The sequence below is a fragment of the Cyanistes caeruleus genome, chromosome 19 (genome assembly GCF_971803275.1).
Source record: "Cyanistes caeruleus chromosome 19, bCyaCae1.hap1.1, whole genome shotgun sequence".
In the NCBI taxonomy this organism is placed as follows: Eukaryota; Metazoa; Chordata; class Aves; order Passeriformes; family Paridae; genus Cyanistes; species Cyanistes caeruleus.
Window position 1 is genome coordinate 5982225 of NC_141719.1, and position 27116 is coordinate 6009340.

At 41.8% G+C, this 27116-nt stretch overlaps 2 protein-coding genes across 3 annotated transcripts in view; one reads left to right on the forward strand and one right to left on the reverse strand.

Annotated features, from left to right (window-relative positions):
* The window catches only part of ABCC3 (ATP binding cassette subfamily C member 3), a 48474-nt gene extending 31818 nt beyond the window's left edge, over positions 1–16656 (forward strand). For both annotated transcript variants that reach the window (XM_023938700.2, XM_086857337.1), the window contains 17 exons: positions 167–233; positions 1445–1571; positions 1874–2050; positions 3934–4101; positions 4835–5018; positions 5919–6024; positions 6708–6861; positions 8256–8463; positions 9249–9559; positions 10319–10518; positions 10607–10733; positions 11667–11768; positions 12704–12850; positions 13763–13921; positions 14289–14455; positions 15407–15601; positions 16223–16656. In XM_023938700.2, coding sequence (XP_023794468.2) covers positions 167–233; positions 1445–1571; positions 1874–2050; positions 3934–4101; positions 4835–5018; positions 5919–6024; positions 6708–6861; positions 8256–8463; positions 9249–9559; positions 10319–10518; positions 10607–10733; positions 11667–11768; positions 12704–12850; positions 13763–13921; positions 14289–14455; positions 15407–15601; positions 16223–16331 — 2708 coding nt within the window. In that variant the 3' untranslated portion in view covers positions 16332–16656. The remainder of the gene's footprint in view (positions 1–166; positions 234–1444; positions 1572–1873; positions 2051–3933; positions 4102–4834; positions 5019–5918; positions 6025–6707; positions 6862–8255; positions 8464–9248; positions 9560–10318; positions 10519–10606; positions 10734–11666; positions 11769–12703; positions 12851–13762; positions 13922–14288; positions 14456–15406; positions 15602–16222) is intronic.
* Positions 16657–17340: 684 nt separating this feature from the next.
* Positions 17341–26900, reverse strand: ANKRD40 (ankyrin repeat domain 40). The gene is made up of 5 exons (XM_023938702.2): positions 26640–26900; positions 23953–24101; positions 21834–22307; positions 20838–21019; positions 17341–19626 (listed from the first exon to the last, which is right to left on the reverse strand). Exons 1-5 carry the CDS (start codon positions 26801–26803, stop codon positions 19486–19488), a joined length of 1110 nt encoding a protein of 369 aa, XP_023794470.2. The 5' UTR covers positions 26804–26900; the 3' UTR covers positions 17341–19485.
* Positions 26901–27116: the final 216 nt, after the last annotated feature.

The following is a 27116-nucleotide window of genomic DNA, read 5'->3' on the forward strand; positions in this document are numbered from 1 at the left end:
ACAAGTCTGTCTTGTGACACACAGGCATGAGCCCGTGCTTCCCATGCCAGCAGAAGAGGGAAGTGCAGTGTGTGTAAATAAAGATCCCTCTGTCAGCCTATTCTCAGTTGTGTTGTTGTGAGTAACACATTTCCTGCCCCTCTGTTGTTGTGTTTTTGCCACACAGGCAATGCCATCAGCGTAAGAAATGCCACGTTCAGCTGGGGAAAGGAGCTTAAGCCAACGCTGAAAGAGTAAGATTTCTCTGTGCAGTTGCAATACAACATCTACCTGGTCTCTGGCTCTTGGGAGGTCTATTTGAAAGGTGTCTGGTAAAAACCATGCATCACATGTCAGCATCCCTTCTGCCTTTAAAACATGGAGCTCATGCCTCATGCTCTTTAGGCTTTATAGAATAGGGATGTAAGGCTTTAACTCCACAGCAACCAGCATAAAATAGTTACCTATTGAAAGACAGGCTCCATAAATTCCTTAAATAGACAGTTTTTGGACAAAAGCATTTTTTGAAGCATTGGACAAATTAAATTGATGGAATTTAAGGACAGCTGAGATGTCTCTGTTTGGACCAAGGTGTGCCAGCAGTGGTCTGTTACTTGAACAGGCTTGTGGCAGATTTATCCCTATGGCAGTGAAAGGCCATCTCCAGACTGTGGGGATGAATGTTTTGCACATTGGCCTATTTGAATGAACAGAAACAAAATTTGCCTGGCAGCAAATTATATATATGTATGTATATATATACATATGTATGTATGTATGTATATATATATATATATATATATTTTTATACCCCTTCTGTTACACATCAGGATCTATGTAAACAGAAGTCTGGCTTGATTTCATTAGTGAAAAGCATTTTGGCAGCAAAGAGACTGTGTCCATCAGTCATTTTTGTATCAGTTTACCTTCAGGACCTAAAGTACCTTTAAGAGCACAGTGAGGAAAATGATGAAGGATTTTAATTGGGGAAATCCTGTTTTCTTTGTGTCATTGTGAACCCTATTTACCAGCACAGGAAATACAGGTCTGAAATGGTTTGAACACTTTTAGATGAGATGTATTCACTCATTACTTTCATACAGTTGCTTTTGGTTTTCAAATCAAACCCCAAAATACTTCTGGAAGATATTCTGCTTTCAAAATGCTTATTAACCCAATTTGACTTGTTGATGGATTGTTGCAACACAGCAAAGAGTCTTAGAAGGCTTGTTAACAATCTTACTGCTTTAGCAACCAGCAAGATAAATTATACTGGGTTTTCATTTTCTCCTTAAGTTCTGGTTACAGTTGATTGTATTCAAGAAAGGGAGGAGAAAACCAGTGACCAAGCTTTGCTTATTATATCCAGTCAGGCTGTGACTGTGTATTTCAGCCCCGGTTTAAAGACCCCTGATGTCTTTAGTAAACTAATGTTTAATTAATTTCCAGCCTATTTCCTCCACAGTATAAATATGTTGGTCCCCAGTGGTTCTTTGGTTGCCATTGTTGGCCATGTTGGCTGTGGAAAGTCTTCTCTGGTGTCTGCTCTCCTGGGTGAGATGGAAAAGCTGGAAGGAGAAGTGGCTGTGAAGGTTGGTGTTTTTTATGAAACCATTTAGTGATGGTAGGGAAATGTGCTGCTTATGCCTGCCCTTGCTTAGGATGCACCTCAGGATTCAGAGGGAATTCTAGTGCTTCTCTGGCAGCTTGTCTGCATGTTTGAGTTTTGCCCACTTTTATATGAAATTACTTTCCTGATTTGATCAAAGATACATGAGCAGTTAGCATACATATAATGTGAATGTACAGGAACCAGGAGCCATACATGCACTGAAGATCTTAGGGCATGAATTCCTGCTTGTTACAAGAGGTTTTCTCTCTCTCCTTTTCCTAGGGTTCTGTTGCTTATGTGCCTCAACAGGCCTGGATCCAGAATGCCACACTGAAAGATAACATTTTGTTTGGCCAAGCTCCTAATGAGGAAAAATACCAAAATACCCTGGAGGCCTGTGCTTTAAAAACTGACCTGGAAGTGCTGCCAGGAGGAGATCAAACTGAGATAGGAGAGAAGGTAATTATTTTAGGTAGATTTATTTATTTTCTGGTCAGATCTGCCTAGTGACTCCTGCTCTAGCTAAAGAGAGAATATTGTAAAGTCAGCACTTGATCTCATTTGATCTTCACACTGGCATTGTGGTGGCATCCCTGCTACAGTCAACACCAAAATATGCAGGGCTGTTCTCTGGAAAGCACTTGACTTAAACTTTCTCTTAACTTTAGGCTTGTGTGTATTTTGATCCAGCCCTGGAAGGTCAGAGTATCCTCTATTTGTCATAAATTGTAAAGGTGCATCTGTCCAGAATCACTGAAGGCCTTCCTTTTCCTATAGGGATAAAAAGGATATGGTTGTGCTTCAAGTGAAAAAAAAAATTATATGATCATCCCTTAACACATTTTAATGAGAAACATTTACATAAATGTTTAGATATTCTTTCATAGGCCACTAAGCTTGAGCTAGATTTCATGAAATGGCATGGAGATGGGGATTTGTGTATAAAGTGAAAGATGTGGAAGATGTTCCAGGTGCCATAGTCCTGCTTTGAAATTTGCAATTTACATCCTGGTTAACAGTTTTGCTTTTTATAGTTTTGTGTTTTAACAGCTCCCTTTAGGAGCTTTGTCGTGGTTTTAAAGCATTAGCTAAAAAATGACTAGAAAACTTACTCATTTCTTGTTGTGAGATATGGATTAGGAGAAGGGCAAAACAGGCTTAAAACTTAAAAGGAATAAAGAAAGTTTACTAACAAAACTACAAGAATAAGAAACTAGAATAAAATTTTCAGAAACCCTTTTTCCCTACCACTTAACCATTCTCTTGTTTAATTGACAACATAGAGACAAAACTTGGTGGTTAAAACAGTCTTAACTTTGCTATAGTTTTTTCATCAGTTTGTGTAGAGAAAAAGTAGTTTTCTTTTGTCAGTCTATGGAGAGTTTTTCACAAGAAAACTATTTTTCCATGGCTTTCTATTTCTCTGATGCCAGCTGCCCAGAAAACTCTGTTAACAGTGTTTTTTTTTTTCCATTTCACACCACTCTGAGGTGTGTTGATGGGCCATGATTCAAGGGGTGTCATTTTAAGGATGTTATTCAAAGGCAAAAGTTCTCTTCATCTGTCTCTGTGATCCTTTCTGGAAACAGAAATTTTCTCTTTTTCTCTTAAGGGCTACAAATTTTCAACAACTTTTAATTCTTTTTTTCTGTTCCAGCATTTCTTAGGATTACAATTACTTCACTATTTGTTCAGCTCTATCAATGAATTACCTTTGCTTAGATCCACACTTTGAAATACTCTATTTTCTCAAAATACTCTTTCATGAATTAAAGGAGTTTTTTTAGAACATCATTGTTTATCTTCATAGTTTTAACTAAAGAATATTTCAGCTTATCAGTGCATCTTCTTATTCTCTTCTCATCTGAGGCTTAATTCCTTTCTTCACTGGCTTTGATAATTTATGTTGTCTTTTTACATATTGATCATTTTCTCTTTCCCAGGCTTAGGTTTTAAATGGTGGTGTTCACAAGTTGATCTTACTTTTTAATAGTCAAAACTGCTGTCAATTCTTAGAAATGGCCAGTTATTGGCTAGGAGAAAAAACTCTCATCAGCTTCCAGCAACTTGAATTTTTTTAGATGTTTCTTACATTTTTTTTTAAGTGCTAATCTATCACAAGCTTATTAAGAAGATACTTACCCCATCTCCAGTTAGCTGGGTGAGTGGAAGGTTTGGCAGTGAACAGGCAGATCCAGAGGCATTCTGTGCCTGTGTCTGGGTGGGTTATTCTCTTCAGCATCTCATGTTGCAATTCAGCACCCAAGTGCCGGGCTGGGTGGCAGCTATGACAAGTCAGAGCTTTTGTGTGACACCTTTTGTTCTCTCCTGTCTCTCTCCAGGGCATCAACCTGTCAGGGGGGCAGCGGCAGCGTGTGAGCCTGGCCCGTGCCGTGTACAGCAGCTCAGATATTTTCCTGCTGGATGATCCCCTGTCCGCCGTGGACTCACACGTGGCCAAGCACATCTTTGACAAAGTCATTGGCCCAGATGGGGTCCTGAAGGGAAAAGTAAGCTGGGGTTGAGATCCTCTTAAAAACTCACACAAACTCAGAAACTTGGAAGCTCTTTCACCACCCAGGCCTGAGTCCCAGCTCTCTCCTGAATTTCCATGTGCAGCTGGCAATGTGGGTACCTTTCCTCACAGTCCAGGCTGCAGTGAAACGCTGCTCACCTGTGCCCAGGAGCACTGTGGTCTGGTCAGAATGTGTAGAGGCAGAAAACTAGCCTGTATTTTAAAATCCCTCCTCTATAAGAGCTCCAAAAAACAAGGCATGTGCTGGAACATGCCCAGGCTGGTGGTGCTAATTGCTGTTTCTCAGAGACACTGCAGCCAGGAAGCTGCACCAAATACAGATGTTACAGAGGACTTTGGCAACAACAATCCAAACTGCAGTGGCTTTGCTGCACCTTCCACTCCTGCTACCATCTTCTCAGATCATCTCAGAGCTCAAAAGGAAAAGGCTGCAAAGAAGATCAGCATAAGGGAAGGAGGGAATGATAATTCAGTGTGTTTACTTTCCTCTCTGCTTTTGTCAGCAGTAGGAGCAAAGCAAGTTCATGAACATCATTCCAAGCTGATTTGCCTAATGTGGGACAGTGTTATTTCACTGGACATTTCACCTTGACGCAATAATTCATTCCCTGTCCCAAAAATGTGGTAGTATTTGGTCTGCTGAGTCCTGTCAGTCCCCACAGTGCAAATGAGGGATATGTGATTTTTTTTTCCTTTTCCCTATCCAGACCCGAATCCTGGTGACCCACGGCATTAGCTTCCTACCTCAGGTAGACCACATAATTGTCCTGGTAGATGGCAAAATCTCTGAAATGGGATCTTACCAAGAGCTTCTGAAACAAAATAAGGCCTTTGCGGAATTCCTCCGGAATTATGCACTGGATGAAGACATTGAAGAGGATGAATCAATAAGTACAGTATTGTTTTTTTCTGTCAAAAGGATTATAGGAATTTTCTCTGTAAAGTATCCCCCTGGTTCTTCATGGCATTTCTCTTTCTGTACTACCGTGAAAATTATTGTCTGTGGCCAGGTCTGCACTATTGAGAAATTTTTTCACAAATTTCTTTCAAAATTTCACGTGGTTTGTCCTAGAAGAAAGCAATTCTTGTCCTAGAAATTATTTTAAACTTGGGAATCTTTTACAATTAAAAAGGTCAAGCTCAACAGGAAGACACAGTAGCCAAGAAAAAACTGGGCTTGCTTTCAAAGGGGCTACCCAGAGTCTGGTGTGTTTTCCCTTTATATATGGTTGGGGTATTTTTCATGTAGCAAAGTTCAAATGACATTTTAATCTTGGGTTTTCTTTTCAGCTTGGTTTGATTCTGACGAAATGATGCATGATAAAAGCATTCTGGTGGATGTTTCCCATGTGTGATGGTGTTCCCACACTTTGTTAATACATCACTGTTGCTCTCCAGCCAGGCAGAGGAACATGCACAGCACCTTCCAGCCACAGCAGAGCCTTGCAGGACTCCTGGTGTGACTCCCCCAGCTGAGGATCACGCTTAGAACATGCCCTAAAAGTGAATTTAGCTAGAACCAACTCTAACACTATTGCTTGGCATTCTGATGGGCTAAAGGGATGTGATAGAAATGCGTTTGGCAGCCAATCTGCCTCACAAGGTCTTTGCAATTTCCTTAGGAGAGGTGATGCACAGAAGGGATATAAGCAAAGCTGGCAGGGAGCTTATGCACTATGATTTTCTTGTGGGGGTTTTGTTTTTCATGGCTCTTCCTTTGTATAACCACCATTCTCTCTGCTCTCTGTGCTTTTCTGTGGCAAAAAATCAAGGTGTGATCTTCTCTTGCAGTGCTGGAGGAGGAAGAAGTGCTGCTGGCTGAAGACACTCTGAGCATCCACACAGACCTGGCCAATAACGAGCCTGTAACAAATGAGGTCCACAAACAGTTTCTTAGGTAAACACAAGGTCCTTGTGTTTTTAGTCTGTGTCTGGGGTAAAAAACATCTTTCAGATGTCAATCACATGCTGCTTCTCCATCTGGGCTTCAGTTTCCTCAGTTTCCTCTCATAAACTAATTGGTTTAGTATCCTTTTAAAAATAAATGTGAAGACACAGAGAAGATCAAACATCTATTCCTTCAGTCTTCAGTGTGGACTGAACTAATTTCTAAAAGCAGATCTTTGTTTCTCAGGTATCACCACTGTGTGTATTTACCCCCACACAACAGTGAACTGCTGGCAGATGTGTGATAAATCAACCCCTTGCATTGCACCTTTCCATGGGGAGCCTTGGAAATCTTTGAAGGTTTTTATACCCATATCCATAGGTGCTTTCCAGCTACTGCTGATACAAAAACAGAGAAGCTCAGCTTTTAGTTTGAAATCTCTGTCTTGCCATGAAGCCTCTGAATGCCTTTTCCAAAGACCTTAGGCTCTGCCACAGCCTTTCTTAAACCCTGTATTTCTGGCATTCCTGAACACGTAGAGAGGTGGTAAAAGCACCCAGAGCTGTGAGTGAGGCTGGCATGGGAACTTAGTGGAAGAACTGGGCGTAAATCCAGCTCTCTACATCCCAGCCTTGCCTTGCCATTGCCACAATATGCCCTTTTTCTCCTAATGACTCTTTTGTTTTAATTAGGCAACTTAGTATAGTGTCTTCTGAGGGAGGAGAATGTCCCAACAAAATGTCAACGAAGCGAAGAGTCTGTGAGAAGAAGCCAGCAGAGCCTCCTCTTCCAAGAAAAAATGCTAACGAGAAACTTATTCAGGCTGAAACCATTGAAACAGGCACGGTATGATTTGATTCCCCCCTCCCCTTTTCTACTTTTTTTTTTTCTTCTTCTGTTTAAAGAAACAAATCCCTTTTAATTTGACATTTGATCCAGATCTGTTAAATGTGTTGAATAAATCACAACTGCAGGCTTTAGGCATTAATCTGGTGGCCATTGATCATTCAGATAAGGGATTTTGGCAGAGATTTTGACACCTAGCTAGCCCTATATACTTAGTAGAGAAAAAAAAAGGGAAAAAAAAAATCTCTTCCAGCTTCCTCCACAGTCACTTGATACTGCAGAGCCCTGCACTCCATCAGCCCTGCCTTTGCCTCACAGAGCTTTCAGCACTGCTGGTTTTTAAACTGTTTGGCTGCTGCTGAGTCCAGCTGCAGCACTGGGTTACACGAACCAGCTGCCTCTGGGTGCCAGTGCTGCTGTTCTGCCTAAATACTTACCAGCCCAACTACAGAGCACTTGGTGCTTGAAGGTACAAAGGGGCTGTATTCCTCCTGAGTAGGGCCAGGGAGAGAAATGGGAACAAGAACAAAGAGAAGATGGGAACACAAAAGTAAAATAAAGGAACAGAAAGGAGCAGCAGATGGAAGAGGAAGAGGAGCCCCTTCCCTCCACTTCAGAAGGCTCAGTGTGTCCTGTTTAGTCTGATGTACATGGTCCATGGCACAGACCAGCTTTTTCTGTGGATTGCTTTAGTCCCTAATCAACAACACTTGTTCTTTTAATTATTCCTTCTTACGATTTGTTCTAAGGACTGAGTTTTGTCCTGAATCTTTGTCTCTTTTTACTTCTCTGCCTTTTTGCACTACCTTAGAGACAGCACCTTTATTTATTGCCATAAACATCAACTGTTTGTGTTCTTGTTGGGGTGCATTAGCATTTGGTAACTTTGGTATTTTAAGTAGCAGTGAAGACACAGAGTGGAGGCATGTTCAACACTTTTCCTTAAATAGGCCATTTAAAGTCGTCTTGAGTACAATATTCCTGCCAAGTTCCTTCTTCTGCCTGAAAATCTTGGCTCCTATTCTTATTACCCATCCTTTGCTGCTATTTGATCTGGCTTCTTTCTTTCCTTTTTTTTCTCCCCTCATTGGCATAGTCTTAAAAACTAAAACCGCACAAAAGTAATGAAATACAGATCCTCAACAGGGAGAAGAGTATTTCAGAGAGATTTCTGAGTTGTTCTGAAAGCCATTACCCTGACAGGGAGCTCAGGCAGATGAACCTTTCTCTGTGGTCTTTAGGAGTTCAGGCAGTTTTGAGTTAGGCTTGTGTCAGAGAGTGTTTTAAAGTTTTGCCAGTAGTTCCTCTCACAAAGAATTTTCCTGTCTTGTAGTTCTCTCTGAACTCCTTCTTGCGTGAGTTGTGCAAACCAGCTTTGGTGTGTGATGTTGCAGGTAAAGCTAATGGTGTTCTGGCAGTACATGAAGGCTGTCAGCCCTGTCATTTCTTTGGTGATCTGTTTCCTGTACTGCTGTCAAAATGCTGCTGCCATCGGGGCCAACGTGTGGCTCAGTGACTGGACCAACGAGCCAGTAGTAAATGGGACTCAGCGCAACAAAGCCATGAGAATCGGGATCTACGCTGCCCTGGGCCTCTTGCAAGGTGAGGACAGGTAAAATCATCATGGCCCATGGTTAGGAATGAGGTATTAGGTCAGAAAGCTGTGGCACCAGTTGCTAGTGGTCCAAAAGGATGGTAGGTTTAGATTACATGTTAGGAAGCAATTATTTACTGTGCTGGAGGTGAGTCCCTGGCACAGGCTGTCCAGAGAAGCTGTGGCTGCCTCATCCCTGGAACTGACCAAAGCCAGCTTGGATGGAGCTCTGAGCAACCTGGGATAGTGGTGGTGGGGTTTGAACTGGGTGATCTTAAAGTCCCCTTCCAACCCAAACCATTCTGTGATTCTATGAAAATTGCCCCCAACTCCTATCCTGGACAAGGGAACTCATGTAACTTGGAGCTACACAGTCTGAGATCAGCCCAACACTTTTAATTTTGGTGTGAAGCCCTTGGCAGGGGGGAGGGGGGATGTTAACAGGTGATGTGGAAGCTTGAGAGAGGCAAGTTGGAAAGAAAACATGAAAACTTCAGTGCAGAAGGGGATGAAGGGTTGGGGTGAAGTTGCAGCATTAGGACTTCATGGAGGCTTGTGGAAAACAGCAGAAAGATAGTTGTGTGTCTGCTTTCCATGGACAGGATGGTGAATCCTGTGGATGTTCCTGTGCCTTAGGCAGCAGTGGATGCAATGCTGATGTGCACAGGAAGAGAGGGTGGGCAGGGAATAAAGTGAAGCAAAACAAGCTTGGAGCACAACAAGAACTGCCAAGGGTCAGGGAGCTGTGAATCGTGGACATCACAGGATAACACATCTGCTCCTCACCTGCCAGGGCTCATAGTGCTGATCTGCTCCTTCACCCTGGCCATGGGGGGCATCAACGCTGCCCGGACCCTCCACGCTGCGCTGCTGGAGAACAAATTCCACACCCCACAGTCCTTCTACGACACCACCCCGACCGGGCGCATCATCAACCGCTTCTCCAAGGACATCCACATCATCGATGAAGTCATCCCACCCACCATCCTCATGTTCCTGGGGACCTTCTTCACCTCCTTGTCCACCATGATCGTCATCATAGCGAGCACCCCGCTCTTTGCTGTGGTCATAGTCCCATTGGCAATTCTCTACTTCTTTGTTCAGGTAACTGGGAAAATGTGTGATGGCTACTGCAATTATTCCATTCCTTTTCTTTGTAGGAAAAACAACATTGATTTGGGGGGAAAATGGAAATACCTGAAGTAGCTATATTTTTATATAAAAAACCCCATTATTTACGTTTCTCAGAAAAAAGAAATGTCCTGCAAGATGTGGCTGTGAAATAAATAAACTTTTTTAGCTTCTAAGTAATAAAAAGTAAGCTTACTGCTAGAGCCAGCACTGCAGTGCATGTCAATATGTTAAAGTGTTGGTATGTTATACTTTTATTATACTCTACCAATATAGTATATTTGACACACTAATAAGTTTTCAAGGTAGTGAGGAATTAAAACATTGAAAATAGAAAGCATCAGTTTTACTGATTTCTGAGCAATATTCAAGCTTTTTTTACAGGCTGTAAATAGAGACCTGATAATAGAGGTGCAAATGCACAATTTGTTTTCTTGGAAAATGAGGCTCCTACAAATGGATTCATTCTGCTAGATTATATTAACTAAATGTGAAGGGGCATAGATAAATTCAACTTTCAGTCTGTAGAAATTGCAGTTACCCAATACTCTTTTGTGGAATGATGTAAGGGTAACTTTCTTGATACTCTTCTTAATTACAGACAATATTTCAGAGGGTTGAAGTGCATTAGTAGCAATCTCCTTTAAATCCTTAACCTCATAAATTCTTCACTGTTAATTTAAAAAGTGAAAGCATTTCACGAACCTTACAATTTCCTGTGAAAAATGGCAGCGATTCTACGTCACAACCTCCCGCCAGCTGAAGCGCCTGGAGTCTGTGAGCAGATCCCCCATCTACTCCCACTTCTCAGAGACTGTGTCTGGGGCCAGTGTCATCAGAGCCTACAGGAGAGTGCAAGCCTTTGTGGACATCAATGATCTGAAGGTAGATGAAAACCAGAAGAGTTATTATCCTAGCATAGTGTCAAACAGGTAAAACATCATTTTTTGTTTCCACTAAGATAACCCTGCTTGCAGAATTGGTCCCAGGCAACCTTTTCCCACTCTGCATTCTTCCCAGGTGGCTGGGCATCCGAGTTGAGTTTGTGGGGAGCTGCGTTGTCCTTTTTGCTGCCCTTTTTGCTGTGCTTGGTAGGAACAGCCTGAATGCTGGCCTGGTGGGACTGTCAGTGTCCTATGCCTTGCAGGTATGTATTACAGCTTTATTGGGAGGTTTACATTTTTATAGATGATGTGGATATATTAGCAATAATCTAAGTGCTTGCTAAAGTTGGAGTTAATAAGGAAGTGATTAAAATGAGTAGTGGGATATTTGGAAAACAGATTCACGCCGAGTGCTGAAATAACCAGCAAGCTGACGTGAAGGAGGATCTCAGGGCACTTCAGGAGCATCAAGGCTGTGCTGCACCCCAGTACCCTCAGGGGTGGCACAGGAGGGACCCAGGAAGTGTCAGAACATCAAGAACAGACCATTTGAGCAGCATGGGCTTAATGTGTTGTGCATCAATCCTGCGGTGCAGCACACCGGTGCTGATCAGGCAGATCAGTAGGATTTATAATTAGAGACAAGGTAAACTGTACTGACCCAGGCTGTGGAGAATTTAGATTTAATGGCCTCACTCTTGCCAGAAGCATTTTAGACAGCAGGAGTGTGCAAAGTTGCTGTTTGCAGTTTTCCAGTGAAACACATGATTTGGGGAATGACTTCCATCCAACTTTTTTTGAGAGGGCCAAGTGTTAAACCAGCAAGAAGCATCCTCATATGCTTGTTCATGTAAGCACTTGATTATCTGTATATTTCTTGTCCCAGTAACTGTGTTAACTTCAATGCAAAGGTAATTATCTCATTTGTAACATTAATGTGAAGCCATGTCTTAATAGCAGTGTCTGCTATTGTTGGGGTTTTCTGGGGTTAGGTTTTTCTGTGGCTTTTTTGGGGGGGTTTTGGTGTTTTGTTCTTGTTGGGTGTTTGTTTTGGGAGGGTTGTTGGTTTTGGGGGGTTTGTTTTGGTTTTGTTGGGAGGTTGTTTGTTTTGAAATTTTGTTTTATTTTGTTTGTGTGGATTTTTTACTATGTGTTGTTCCTCTGGGGGTGATATTTTTTTCTTTGTCTTCCCCAAGGTGACCTTGTCTCTGAATTGGATGGTCCAAATGACTTCTGAACTTGAAACCAATATTGTGGCTGTGGAAAGAATAAAAGAGTATTCAGAAACTGAAACAGAGGTCAGCTGCCACAAATCCAGCATGCTTTGCAACAAGCTGAAAATTTTAATGCACACATTTACATGGTCTTTGTTGAGGCTCTTGAGAGATGGTTTCTGCTCTGAGAGTTATCATTTAACCTGAACAAATGTCATGCTCTGAACTGTAATTTATGCTATCACAGCTCCAAATTACTATTGCTGTCATGCAGCCTGCGCTTAGCATCTCATTTTCTGCTGCTGTGCGTGGCTATAGCCACAGGAGATGAGTTTCACATCAGAATATTTGCCCCTTTGTGTTTGAAGTGTTTGGTGCAGTCTCACCTGCGTGGCTGGTGCCATGGTCCTGCTCATGAGCGGAGCTGCAGCACAATTATCAGGCCTTACACATGTTTTCAATAGTACTTCTATTTAATCAGCTTAATTAGTCCTTACCTCCCATGAGAGAACATCACTGTACAGCTAATCCAGGAAATCATCATCCAATCGCCTACCTTTGCTGCCAAAAACTTTTGAAGGTGGCAGATGGAGCTGTGCCAGGAAAGCTGCTCTCTGGACACACTGCTTTGTTAGTCCTGGGTACATAATAAGAATTAGGAAATGGAGGAGAGCTGCAGTAAACGGTTCTGGAGATCAAATATTTAACCTGGAAGGAAAAAGGTAGCTAGACAAGATGCGTGATACGTGTTACAAACCAGAGCTTGAGCTGGCAGTGTTCTGTTAAAGCTGATGGAAAAATATTCATATCCATTGAGGATTCATCCCTCTGAGCTCTGAGTTTTTTCCTGTTAATTTCACAACCAAGACAGATGGGTGTATACTTAGGACCCCATGTCGTTTGCCCATTATTATAAATTTATTTGATCATGGAGATTTTATTTATCAGATAAAATGCTTTTATCTGGGCTTGAATTATTTTTTTCTCAAACCTATGTGAGGCATTTCTGTTCTCCTCAGGCTCCCTGGATCATTGAGGGCAAGAGACCCCCAGAAGACTGGCCATCCAAGGGAGAGCTGGAGTTTGTGAATTACTCAGTGAGGTACAGGAGGGGCCTGGATCTGGTGCTGAAGGGTCTAAACCTCCAAGTGCATGGTGGGGAGAAGGTGAGTTACCAGCTGAATGTCTGCTAGAACTTTGCTCTGGGCTTCCAGTGACAGCTGTGGAGTAGAGGAGCACTGATGCCAGTGCAGGAGCCAGTGATGACACCTGTGCTGTCCATGTGCCAGCATCATCCTGGCAGGAAAAAGCAGAGTGAATTGAATGGAACTTTCTGGACCTTCCAGTTCATTTGGCAACAGGCTTCTGTACACCACACAGGAGGCACCAGCACAAGTGACAGAAATTCAGTGACAAGAATGCTTTTCTGAAGCAGTGCAGATGGGAGAAGGAATTCCAGCTTTTTCTGCTCTTTGACTTCCCTTGTGAAAGTTTTGGCACAGAAGGAAATTACATTCTTTGCTTCCTTAATCAGGAAATTGTCTTCATCCTGGGAGATTAATTTCTTCTTACTTCAATGTGAAGTTCTGAGGTTTGCCTGCTGGAGACAGAAAAATTAGCATGGGAAAGTCCTTTCCTGAACAGGGTGTTGCTAAAAAATAGAATTGCTCTTATTCTAAGCAGACAGGATGACAGCATCCTTCTGACTTGGGGATAAACATATTTAACCATGAAGTAGAAATTGCCCTTAGAGAGCCTTTATTTCTTGTCCTTGAGTGACTCGGCCTACCATGGGTGTCCAAATCACCCAAAGTTATGTAGGATGGCTCTAGGCCTGTGTTATTCATTATGTTCATGATGTGATATTTATATGGAATATCATTCCAATTACAGGAATGGCAATAACTACATTACAGTGTACCTAGGGTTTCTAGTGAAAGATGGGACATTCTTTCTTGGACTGAGATCTTCAGTCAAACCTCTTAGAGGAATCTTGGAGGGTTCTTTGGGAGTTTTTTGTTGGGCGTTGTTTTCTTCTTACCGACGTGCTTTGTTGTTAAACCTGCAATTTGTTGCAGATTGGAATTGTTGGCAGAACCGGAGCAGGGAAGTCCTCCATGACACTCTGCCTCTTTAGGATCCTGGAAGCTGTAAAAGGGGAAATTAAAATTGATGGTGTGAAAATTTCAGAAATTGGTCTCCATGACCTTCGGTCAAGGCTAACAATTATTCCTCAGGTACTGTTTCCATGTGTCACAATGATGGAATGTTTTCTAGCAGCTTAACAAACCATAAATAATGGTTTATTCAAGGAGGAAAATGTTTTGAAACACTCAAAAAATTGTTTCAGAAAAACAAACTATTTATACTTTAACTGGTCCCATCCTGCCACCTTATAAGCTGAGTGATAAAATGAGATTTAGGATAAACCTTCTTTAGAGCTGAAAGTTGAGTTTGAACTGTATAATGTAATGTATTTTCAGAGAGGATGGGATTGGGAGGTGGCCTACTGCAATACAATGGACACGTCAAAGCAGCAGCTCATAGTATCTGAGCTTAAAACAGCTAAAGCACCTGTCTAATGAAAATTTGTTTTATATCCAGGATCCTGTTCTCTTTTCTGGAACACTGAGGATGAACCTGGATCCATTTAATAAGTATTCAGATGAAGAAATATGGAAAGCACTTGAACTGTCTCATTTGAAGAGGTTTGTCAGCAGCCAGCCATCCATGCTGGACTATGAGTGCTCAGAGGGTGGAGAGAATCTTAGGTAAGGAATGCTTGGACTGGAGCATCCACTGAGCTGCCCTTCAGCTGTGACAGTGAGCACTGACACTGGTCTGTCATGTTCAAAATGATTCAGCCAACAGAATATTTCTGTTCCAAGAAAGTGACCAATGTTCAAACATTTTCCTTCTCTTCTGCCTCTGCCACAAATGATCTGATTCTTCTCCCAAACCCAAATCCCATCTTGTCAGAAAGAAGTTTCAGGATGACAGGATATTAGAGACAGGAAGTCCTTCAAATACATTTTGGTAGGGAGGGAAATGCCATGATAGCATCACTGCTGTGCTGAGTGAGAGTTCTCTGCCTGACACTTTAGCAATGTTTATTTTCCATTACTATTTGGATGGTCCATGAAGACTTGACTGGGGATGATAAAATGCCATGTTTTGATATGCTTCATTGGCTTCTGAGGCTGTGGTGTCACCAGATTGTCTGTGATGAATGTGTGGCTCCTTCCTCATCCTGCAGACACTCAGAGACTGAGTCTGGGCAATGTTTGTGGCAGAGGAGGAAGTCTGGGTTGCTCAGATAGATGTATATATTTTATTTTTTATGGTAGAAAGGACTTGCAGCCTCATAACATTTTCTTTTCCTTTTTATTTTTTTACCTAAGTTTGCATATGGTCAGTGTTATCAGAACTGTGAGTATTTCTGAATGCTTGGGCAGAAATGTTGTCATTAGCTGCCCTGGCTTTTGTCACAGTGATGAAAGGCACATTTGGTGCCCCTGCCAGCACAGGGTCAGGCAGTAAGTGATCCTGTCACCGTTAGTGCTGGCACGCTGCAGTGTGTGTGTGAGCTGTGGGGCTGACAGAACAGGCAGCTGGCAGAGTATGTCATGGTTGGATGTGTAACCCGATGGATGACCTGCTGAGCACAAGTGGCTGTGAGCAGTGGGGAGCTGGGGACACTGAAAGGCTCTCTGTGCTTGCAGCGTTGGCCAGAGGCAGCTGGTGTGCCTGGCCAGAGCTCTCCTGCGCAAAACCAGGATCCTGATCCTGGATGAAGCCACGGCTGCCATCGACCTGGAGACAGATGACCTCATCCAGATGACCATTCGGACACAGTTTGTGGACTGCACTGTGCTGACCATCGCACACAGGCTGAACACAATCATGGATTACACCAGGTAAAAGCTGTGAGTAGTGCATGGTGGGCTCATGGGTTTGCTGGGGATATGAAGCAGCACTTGGAGCGGTCTGGACATGAACACTTGTTCTCTTGTCAGGCAGTATGTAAGCAATGGTGTGCCATATAATCCCAGAATTTCCAGCCCTGACTTTGCCTCTGTTGGCACAGGGGACAGGTTCTATATTCAGAAACCAGACCTTTGTAGGGGACACTGCCCAGGGGCTCTCCTGGCACTGTCTGGAAGCTTATGGAGCCTCGTTAAACCAGCAGCTGCTGTAACTTCTTCACTAACAGCATGTCATTTTAATTACTTGAAAATATATTAGTATTCTTCATGAGCTTTTATCTCTTTGGCATTCTGGAACTGTAGTTTCAATTCCAGATGCTTTTTTTCCCTCTTCTTGCCCCTGGGAGACAGTGATTGCCCTGTAACTTTTTACAGCACTAGCTCAGGGAGAATGTTTATCATCTGTTGTGTTTTTATGTGAAAATAATTGAGGAAAACAAAGGCAAGGCAAAGATTAGAGTAGTTTGCTTTGTGACACAAGCAGGTACCACATTCCTTGTGAGGAATTTTCTGACACATCTATTCCCCCACACCATCTTTTGTTTTGTACAGGGTTCTTGTTCTAGACAATGGGACCATAGCTGAATTTGACACACCTGCAAACCTTATAGCAGCAAAGGGCATTTTCTACAGTATGGCCAAAGATGCAGGACTGGCATGAAGAGAAGACCCCTTGGGTTTTGGTTTGGTGTTTTTTTAATATTACTGACTTGCCACAAAAGTGACTTGTGAATGTACTGTAATTTACAAAACAGTTTTTGTAGTAAACTAAACTTGTGATATGTGAACAAAGTATTTTACAGTTATAAGGACCGAGAAGTGAATTTTATACTTTTAAATATTTTCTGTATACATAAAGTATTTTATTATATTCTTTTTTTTTCCCAAAGAATGACAAATATTCTGCCAAGAAAATGTATGTACCACAGTGCAACTATGTACTGCATTCAGGTTTATAATTAGTAAATTATATTAATGGTACAAAATACACCTGATTTGTGTGTTTTCTGCATAAGGATTCATAGGATTTGAAGTGAAATGACAGGCCCAGCTAAGCTGTGACTCAGCTGAATAACAGTGAAATGCTGTGTAACCTCTGAGTGGTTCCAACCTGTCCCTTCCAATATTTCCCCAAGGACAAGGGAGTCCTGGGACCTTTAGGATCCCTGTTCAGGGCAACTCTGACAATATGTAATTCCTCTTCAGCCTAAGAAGCAACATGTATTTGAATCTACACCTACAAATGGCTTCATATAAAACATAAACTACAGGTTTTTTCCAACTCAGCAGACCCCACACAAACCCACAGGGCCATGACTGGACTAGAAGTATTAGAATTTTGCTGTATGTCTTTGGGTAGGAAATCACTAAGATTTGGTCTCCATTTAAGCTGAATGTGCATGATGAGACTGGTGTGCACTTAGTTTATCTTATTCAACGCTTAATCTTCTGAAATAATGGGTGATTTGTCTTGCAGAAACAATTATCTATTTTATTATTGATAACCAGGACTCCTCAGATAAAAGGAGGCCTGTGTTCAAACAGCATTTGCTGCTAGAATCTGCTAGAACCTCTTCTGCTTTAGTTGTTTGTGTTTTACATTAAGCACTCCAGAAAACCACCCAGCAAGAAAAAGTTCCTGTTTTACCAGAAGGAAAATACAGAAAAACTTTGAGAAGACAAAAATAATAATTTATTAATTCTTACAAATTATACTTCTTAAATAGACACCCGAATCTGCAGCCAAGCATTTATTAGACATTAACATTTCATGTAGCAGAGCACAAAGTAATGAATTATTTATCACACACAGAATGTAGTGGATATACACTGATGGGATTAGGGAGTGTTAATAGTATCTTCCTGGTATAAACTGCACAAGGTATAAAAATATTCCTGGGAATGCATAAATAGGGATCAGCATCTGTGCAAGGCTGCTGCCTCAACAGCTGAGCTTTTCTCTAGGAGGTCTTACAGGTTAACCCAGAATCCTCCTGGGTTCAGCCAATGCCTGAACTATCCTGTGCTGTGGAGAAGGCAGCAGCCAGGGTGATGTGAGGATTGACAATTTTATTATTCCATTACAGAGAACTTAATATTCCACCAGCAATCTCATATAAAAACAGATATCGCCGATGACTGGGACTATGTTTGACCTCTGGCACTTTGCAGAAGAGGCTTTTTCAGTGTGACAAAACCTTCACCTGGGGAGCCTGAGCTTCAGTGTGGTGGCTGGGCACAAAGAGAATTCAGGTGTTAGCAGGGATCTGTGCTGGCAGCTGAGCCCCAGCCCGGTGCCTGACAGCAGGTCGGGAGCTCCCTCTGGTGTGCTCAGTCCCTGTGCTCCAAGCACTTCCAGGAGCTGAGAGCAGCAAGCCCAGGGCACTCTGGGGACAGTTGCCACAGGACTGACGGTGACACAGGCAGCTGATGTCCCTTGCTGCAGCCCCAGGACAGGTGGAGACTGTGCTTGGTCCCCAGCTCCAGGCACAGGGACTCAGCCCAGGCCTGCCCCAGCAGCCACACGGACACTGCGCAGCTTGCTCAGGCTCTGAGCTCTGAGACAAAAGATAAATTCCTTTGGCAGCTGCAGTTTCCAAAGAAACTGGGGGGAAGGAAGGTGGAAGGCAAAGAAACAGGAAAATTCAGACCAGTTTGGTACATTCTGTTTCCCTGTTACATCTCATACTTTAGTTTATTCATCTAATCCACAGCACCTGCAATTCTCGTGGCCTACCAGAATAGAACTGTTCCTCAAATTCAAGTGGCTAAATACTAAAATCAGATAAAATCCAGCTCTTAAATACTTTTCAATTTCTTTATTTGAGAATTTCACAGCAAAGTAATCAAATTCTGACTTTTAAGTAACTGTGATTTTCTTTTCAGTAAACTACATGGGTAAACACAAGTTACAGTGAAAAAAAGAAAATACATTGCATAGGAACATCAAGATTGGCTATCAGCCCAGAAAACCCTGGGTATTTCACTAGTTTCTTTTTACACAGGTAACTATAGGTTCAAGATGCAGTTTTTCTCAGTTATGTAGGTCAAGGGAAAATAAAATTACACTTTTTGTGCTTTTAAAAGGGGAAATTAAAGCAGCATTGAAGAAATGTCAACACAGTAACAAAAATAGTATATTAAATTGCACATGTCAATTGTTCATGTATATACTCACAGACAACACTAAAAGGGATTTTGGTTGAGAGTATATATTTATTATTTGAATAATTACTGACACTTTTAGTTTCAACCTGAGAAACAGGGAAAAGTGTAAACAGGGATTAAGAAATCACAGGTAATAAGTCACTTGATAAAATTTAAACTTGACATAGTTTTGTGCTTCTATAGATTTAAACCCTTCCGGGATTTTTTTCCCTCTAAGTAAGATAGGACTTAATAAGCATGATCTAAAAAGAGAACATTGATGGTAATGGACTCAGTACAAATATTAAATGGGCTTCATGGCAGGTTCTTTAGCTCAACTACCTCTGCTATTTTATAGCAAACAAATTATTAGAACAGCTTAAAGTAAGCCTTTCCCTGAGAGCTGCTAACTCTGCAGTATTTCATTACCTTTTTGTAAGGAAGTGTAGAATTAACAGATGGTTCTACCAATACTTCCTGTGCATTGGGCTACTTTTATACCACACTCACTGTTCATAGATTAACTAGAAGCTGTAAATGTGCATAACCACTTCAGTTTATTTCATGGTTAACAAAATAGATTTTTTCACATCATTAGCCCTTTTAGACACTGTTTTTCGAACCCAATTGTAAAACGAAAGATAAAAATATTTTGGTTTATTCCTTAATTAGTACATAAGTTCTGATGCCTTCTTGTTATAGCCACTCTGTTCAGAAAGTGTTGGGACTCTGAAAAGTAAGTTTTTGTCGCTTACTGTTAGAACAAGCTCCAGTTCTTGGAAATCCTGTAGCCTTGCAACATCCTTGTCCTTTAAACAAATACAATAAGAAGTTAGGTGATAGTGTCTGTTAATTTTGCAGAGGTATGTTAAAATAATAACACAAGGTATGTATTTATTCATAACTATGACAGTTTTTTACAGTGAACTGGAAAGCAGATATCCTGCTGCACCTTGTATTTACTCTGGGGCCTTATTCAGCTATGCCCTTATAAGTCTATTTTTAGAGGGAATGCAACACTGACGATGACTGCAAGTGATTAGTGGGATTACACTTGTCAAGATCTACTGCATGCCAACCAAATCCTTTTCTTCTACCCTTGCTAACTCTTGGAAGCTGATGAATTGATGCTTGCACCTACCCAAGGAGGTACTGGATGTGGTTGGCTTCCTTCAGAGCTACCCAGCAAGGCCAGCTCTGAGCCCCTGCAGCAGTGCTCTGCTGCCAACAGCAGTACACAGTCAGATTTGTGTCACTGCAGGAACAGTAGGGGTCCTGAAGTCCTACCAGAGAGCCTGAAGTGATTAGAGGTGAAAATAAAAAGTTCTTTCAACAATAACCAAAGTTGGAAAGTGACAGAATTGCTCATGTCTCTTTTTTTCTCCACTTCTTGACTAACACAGAGTAAGACATCCTGTAGTCAGTGAAGATGCAGCAGAATGAAGTCTGTTAATCTATTTCTAATCAGATTTGCCCCACAAGTAATGCCAACAATGCTCTACAAAGATTTAAGGATGGAAGAAAGGTCAGTGGTGAGTTGGTGAAACAGGTCAGCAGGTCCCTTCTCTGCTGGCTGCAGGGTAAATGTCACTGAAGGGAGGACAGTTATGTTCAGAGTAACCCTGAAGAACACCTCTGTGCAAGGACTGCAGCCAGGCCTTGCTGAACTCACAGGGTTTGGTTGAGCTCTGCAGGCCTTGTAAATGCTGTTGGCAGCTCACAGTGGTGCTATGCTGTAATGAATTTTACAACAGAGTCATAAGATAAGGTATTAACTGGGTCCAGCACCAAATGATTATGAAAGGAGGTGATCAAGAAATTTGAGAACCTTTTTACTTAAGAAATCCCAAACAAGTGCTGAGTGTTTCCAGTTGAGCAGAGATTTTTCATTTTTGGTTTGGGTTTGTTTGTTTTTTTTCCAACATGGGCCTATGCAAGTGACCAACAAATTATTCCTTTATAACAGTAACCTAAAAATCTCTTCTGTAAGTTGCTGCACTTCAAAAGGTAGAGCTCTTACCTTTCTTAACATTGTATTTGGTAATTTTCTGATCTTCTGGACGTGCTCAGGGTTCACACCCAGCTCACGGCAACTCACTCGGAGCAGCTCCTTGTAGGTCAGTTCTTGTCTGTCCAGTTCAATTTCAATGAAGTCATTTTCTCTAAGATTAGGGGTTTTTATTCTCACTTTAAGCACCAGTTCTATTAGAAATAAAAGTCACATTAATAGGCACAGGTATAAAGGAACTGGAAACAATGCCTTTATAGCAACTTCCAGGTATATCTATGTTCTATTATCCTCATTTGTGTCACTGGTAAGAATACATGAATCATCAGAAAGCAAAACTTGGAATTCTAGGATCACAGTTTTAATTAGATTGATTTCATCAAACTATATGAAAAAAACATAGCAAATCTAATGCATTATATGTGTGCATGTCTGAACCACTGTATGAATACTCTTTTAATTGATTTTAGCTGATCTACCAGCAGCTTATACTAGTTACCAATTTCCTGAGCAATCCAAGATTTCTTTATTGGTATTTCTTGCTCTCAGTTACTTCTCATTGCTACCCCATGGTATCACAATGCCTCTTACTTGAAGAATGAAAGAATGGTAACTGGAATTCCAGGTTTCCCTCTCTGGGTAGGCAAAGTTTCCCTGCAGAACAGGCAGATCCTAGAACAGCTCAGTGCAGACTGAGCCATGTGAGTTTCTCTTGAGCACACTGGCTGCTTGCTCATGATCTGTATTTGCAGCTTGGACTATGCTATTTAGAGAACTAGATTACCTTGGTGTCTGTATGCTTTTATAGCAAGTGAGACAGCAAATGTTTACATCAATATTTTAATAACAGTTCCAGCAGAAACAGGATATCTGCCTACTTCATTCCCTTCAAATGTTTCCTGAATGCCAAAGCATGGCAATCTGAAAGTCTCTGGAAACATGTGATTAGTCTGCATTGCCCAGGGTGACAGAAGATTCACACAAACCACAAGAGATTTTTGGTGTTACCTTGCACGTTGGGTGGAAAAGCTCCTGTGAAGAAAACAGGCTGAAAGGCTGGCACAGGCCCCATGCAGGAGCTGTTCCCTTGCTGGGGTAGGAATTGGTTGGATCCTGCTGGTGAAGAGGGGCTTCTCCCCCAGGACACTGAGCCCTGGTAAACAGGAGCTCTCTGGAGGACAGGATTTGGGTGTGATGGCCCAGCAGACCCTCGAGGCAGGGGTGGGATGTCCCCATTAGGAGGCACCTCAGGAGCATTGTTCCCAGGCTGCAATGGTCCTTGTGCTCGTCTGTAGGTGTCAGAGTCAGGTACAGATGGAGAGATGGTGTCTTGTGCTTCCAGGTGTGAGAGATTCCCATTCAGGGCAAGATCTGGAATGCTGGTACTTGAGGTGTAAACATATGGGAAAGGTGGGTTAGCCAGGTAATTGGGGACGATTGGCAGATCTGAATCTTGCTTCAAGTCTGGAAGTTCATCTTCCACTGTAAAACAAACCAAACAACATTCTCCAAGACTGATTTTGGGTTTCTTTTTTTTCTTTTTCTTTTTTTTTCTTTCCCCCTATTTTTTACACAAGGGAATGCAGTGTTAAAAGCATCATGGGTTAGAAGATGCATCAGGAAGCACTGTGTCTTTTTTTCCTGTGTTGGAGTCAGAGGCACAGTGTGTGTGCCCTTATCTCTGATACCTGGCTCTGACATCCAAGAAAGCACTGAATTTCATATAACATCCTGAAAACAACTGTTAAATAGAAAAACTGAAAATGTAAGTGTGTAAATTAGAGAGTTTTCTTAAGTCACTGGGTGAGAGGGTTGAAGTTTAAGGTTTGAGATAGTTATAAAATAAGAGGCAAGGTGGAGGAATTAGGGTATTGTCTCTTTTCATTCTTTCTTCTTCATCTTTTTCTAGAGGTTTTTGGGTAATAGTGAGTGACTGGATAGAGAATGCCACAGGGCAGCACACAAGTGTTGGGTCATTGGGTCACTAAGAAAAATAATTTACTTGGCATTTGTTAATTGGTTAAAAAGACATATAAAAAACCTTGAAGAAGATCTTTGTTAGCCATTTTGCACCTTTCTATCTTAGTGCAGGTAACTCCTTGTACCCTGTATACATGTAATGGACATAAAAGAAGAACAAACAACCAAGTCCAAACAAGAGAAAACTGCCTCTCTCTCATCAATCTTCAGTCCAAGGGGGAGAAAGAACCCCCTTGGACTGAAGAAGAACTGCAAATATCCCATCAGGACATTTTCCTACAATAAACAGAATGCTCAGGTGTTGCCATACAAACATAAAAGCTGAGTCTGAGTCTAATAATTCTGAGGGTGCTAATTCCTTCTATACACTGCAGTACTTCTGTTTTGGCTTGTTTTAATCTGTAGCCGCACATGGTATGGTAACATGATCTCTGGTGGAATAATGCTGTCATCTTCATAATATATCAGGCAATGAAAAACAAAGGGTTGTATGTTGTTTGCTATCAGGACAGAGGATAAAGGGAAGAGAACATGCAGTACTGGGAAAGCTGCAGCATTACCCATTCAACAGCTGGGAGAGACAACAATGAAAACAAAACCAGACATAGGAGTACCAAGGAGAGACAAGAGGTTGTTAATCAACCACATTTCAAATTACTTATCACCTCCAGCAGCAAAACCTGCTCTGGTCCAGCAGCTACAAAATGCGATAGAGATGCTCTACCTGTTAATGACCTTTAATGAGCCATTTATCTGGGTTGCTAATTTTTGATTTATCCAACACACAAATTGGAAAATTAGGTGTTGCTCATACAAGGGCTTCCTACAAATTTGAGAGATTTCTCTCCTGCTGTTCTTCTGAAAACTGGAAACTGCATTTACTTAGCACATAGCATTCCTAAAAATACAGTTTTTCTGAATTTCCAGTGTTTAGAAAAAAAGTTTGACTAGCTGGGTATGGAATTTATTGGTAATCACCTTTACTTAAACTTTGTTTTCTTACCATGTAAACACTCTAGAAAGTAAGTCCTAATAGTAAAATCTAAACACAGTGTCTTCACATGCAAAACAAAGATTGAAGCACACATGCTTTCAACAGCCTTTTACTAATCTTTGATGATCATATGGCACAGCCACTATAGGTTACCTCCCAACATCTTCCTGATCTCTCTCTTGGATGTTAACTGGGCTGGCCTCTCCCCTTTCTTCGTCAGGATGTCCTTGTCAGCCCCAGCATGCAGCAGGTAAGCCACAACCGCCGCGTGGTTCCGCTTACAGGCCCAGTGCAAACAGGTCCTGCAGGTGGAAAACATGAACACTGTGTCAAATCCTGAGTTATGGCAGATTAATTTCCACTCCTTCTTTCTGACCATGAGAAGAACACCCTCTGCACATGTAAAGTAGGTTTGATTTGCAAATTTCCTTGGAAATTCACCCTGGATTGGGAGTCTGCAATGGCACCTGCTGATGGAATTTTCTCTCTGCTCCAATGCTCTTTACTGCAGTAGCATTTTTAAAGTTCAGGATCTTTTCAATTTATCATTTCTTAGTCTACAGCTTTTAGTCTACTGGAAAAATAAGTTTGAAAGTAAGGTTTGTGTATGATATTTTAATCTTTGAAAGAATCAGCTGTACTTAGAATACTTATGTTTGTGTGTATATGTGAACTATTACTGGTATCACCCTAGGATGCTGTATGTACTCTTTAATTAATGCTGCCAGCGCAAGTACTTGCACTTTCTGGCAAGTAAATTATGTTTAAAATACTGTAAGCAGTTTCTAAGAACAGTTCTTTGCCCAGTTGCCATTTGCTGCATCAGTAATTACTCAGCTTAGATCTGCAGACAACAAATTTTCTGCAATCTGTAAGTGATGCACACAATTAATCCCTCTTCTGTATTTTCAAATTATTGTTTGCAGTTGCTGGCTAGAGAAACATATTAAGGAAACATCCTGAAAGCTTCTTAGTACTCATATCTTATTTAGTGTGTGTATTAAGGACTTATAGACTCACACATAACTTGTTATAGATTTGTACCATTCTTTCCTATCCCAGGTTCCAGTGGTGTTTGACCTTTCTCTAGCTTTTATATTTTATTTTAATTCTCTAGCTCCAGCTGAAGGAAATTCTTAAGAAAAATGAGCATGCTCAACCCTTTCCCAAGTTTGTTTATTTATTTTTTTAAGACTTATATAAAATAAAGCAGAGATAAATAAACTTAGAAGGGAAAAAACTTTCAGTTGAAAGTCCCACTCCAAAAAGCTTTTTTCCACTTTGGGTGGTTTGGTTTGGTGGGAATTTTTTTAGTGAAAGAGATTGCAAAGTCAGAGAGACAGGGTGGTATTTGCATTGAGCACAAAATTTACTGTTTAAAAAAATTTAGTTTTTAGAGAAGACGTGTAAGGCTCAAGAGCACAGCCTCATTTTGGGATTCATTCAAGCAATTCCACATGGCCTGTGAAGAAAGGAACCATCTACCCACAGACCTGATATGTACCAAAATATAAGTACTAGGCATCTCTAAGCATCACATGTACTAAAAATCTCACTGCAAAAATTTTAAGTGTACAAACTTAAACAATAATGAAGATCCATTTATTGCCATGGCTAAAAATTACCAGATCATTATTTTTGAAAATATTTAATTTCATTACAAGATTTATTTGATCAATTCCAGTTTTAGACACAAACTCATTCTGATGACAGGTTGCTTTTCATTTCACTAAGATAATTCAGTGTCCTGTGAATCAGTTACTTTAAATTTTTACAAGCTTTAATTTTAATTACAATTTATAGCTCAAGTTTTTAAGTGTTCCACACTTCTCAAAACTGTTGATGGAACTTTCATTTTTAGAAGTCTTGCTCCTTTCCTAATTTTATTTTTCCTATTTTTTAATTATAATGTCATAGAATCCTAGAATTGTTTGAGTTGTAAGGGACCTTAAAGTTCATCTTATTCTACCCCCTACCAGGGGCAGGGCCACTTTCCACTATCCCAGGTTGCTCCAAGTCCTGTCCAACCCAGCCTCCAGAACATTTCCAGGGAAGAAGAAGCCAATTTCTCTGGGCAGCCTGTGCCAGGGACTCACCATCCTCACAGGAAGAATTTCTTCCTTACATCTAACCTAAGTCTCTCCTCTTTTAATTTAAAACTTTCCCCCTTGTCTTGTAACTATCTGTGTAAAAAGTTGTTCCCCCTTTTTTTATAAGTTTATAATATTAAGCACAAAACAGCACAGTAAATACAGGCTGAATTAAACCTGTGGGAAACAGTCTCCAGAAATACCTGAGCATTCCCTGTAAAATCCTTCTTCAAATAAAATTATGTGTGTATTTATGTCTACAGTGTTACTTGTACAAGTGTCTATTACAGACCAAGCTTTGCTTTAGTGTCCTCAGGTGGATCTGAACGAGATGCTAAATCCCAAGTGTTTCTATACATCACTGGAACAAGTTCCCTGCTTGAAAGTCATTTTCTAACTTGAGTTAATAATAAATATTTCTGCTTAGGCAAGAGCACATAAAACCGGGGTTCGTGTGCTGACAGACCACGCTGTCTCAGGCCGGAAAAAGAAAAATCAAAATAAACACTACAAAGTAAGTCCACAGTGACCTGGAGAAGGGGCAAACAGGAGAGAGGTGGAGTGGGGACGCGTGTTTGTGACCCCGGTTATCCTCTCTGGAATAGGGACAGCTCCATAACGGGGTATTCGGCGGCAAATCGACCTTTTCCTTCTCCTCAATTCACCCTGCCTCGCTCGCCTTTCCCGTGCGGCAGCCTCCGCACGGAGCCGAGCTCCCCGAGAGACCCTGGGCTCGGGGGGTGCCCTTACCATCCGTTGACTTCATTCTGGGAGTTGAGGCCGACCCCCAGCTCCACGAGCCGCCGCACCTCCTCCGCATCGCCGAGCGCCGCCGCCTCCCGCAGCCGCTCCTGCCGCTCCCGCTCCGCCATCTCCCCGCAGCTCCCGCCGGGCTCCCGCATCGCCTCCCGCATCGCCTCCGCACCCCCGCCGCCGCTCCCAGCTCCCAGCTCCCAGCTCCCAGCTCCCAGCTCCGGCCTGGGGGACACTATTGCCGGTGACAACCCGGCCCCGACAGCCGGTTCCGGGGCGCGGCCGCTGCCCGGCTACGGGCCGGACGGGGAAGGCCCCGGTAGGTGTTGTTTAATAGACATAGAAAAGCATCGTACACCCTGTGTCCTGCTCTGCTGATTGTTTTTGCGGGCTCTGGATTTGTCACAGAGTGAATTATGGAATCATTGAGTGTTGAGTGTTGGGAGGGGCTACGGATGCTAAATATGAGCAAAA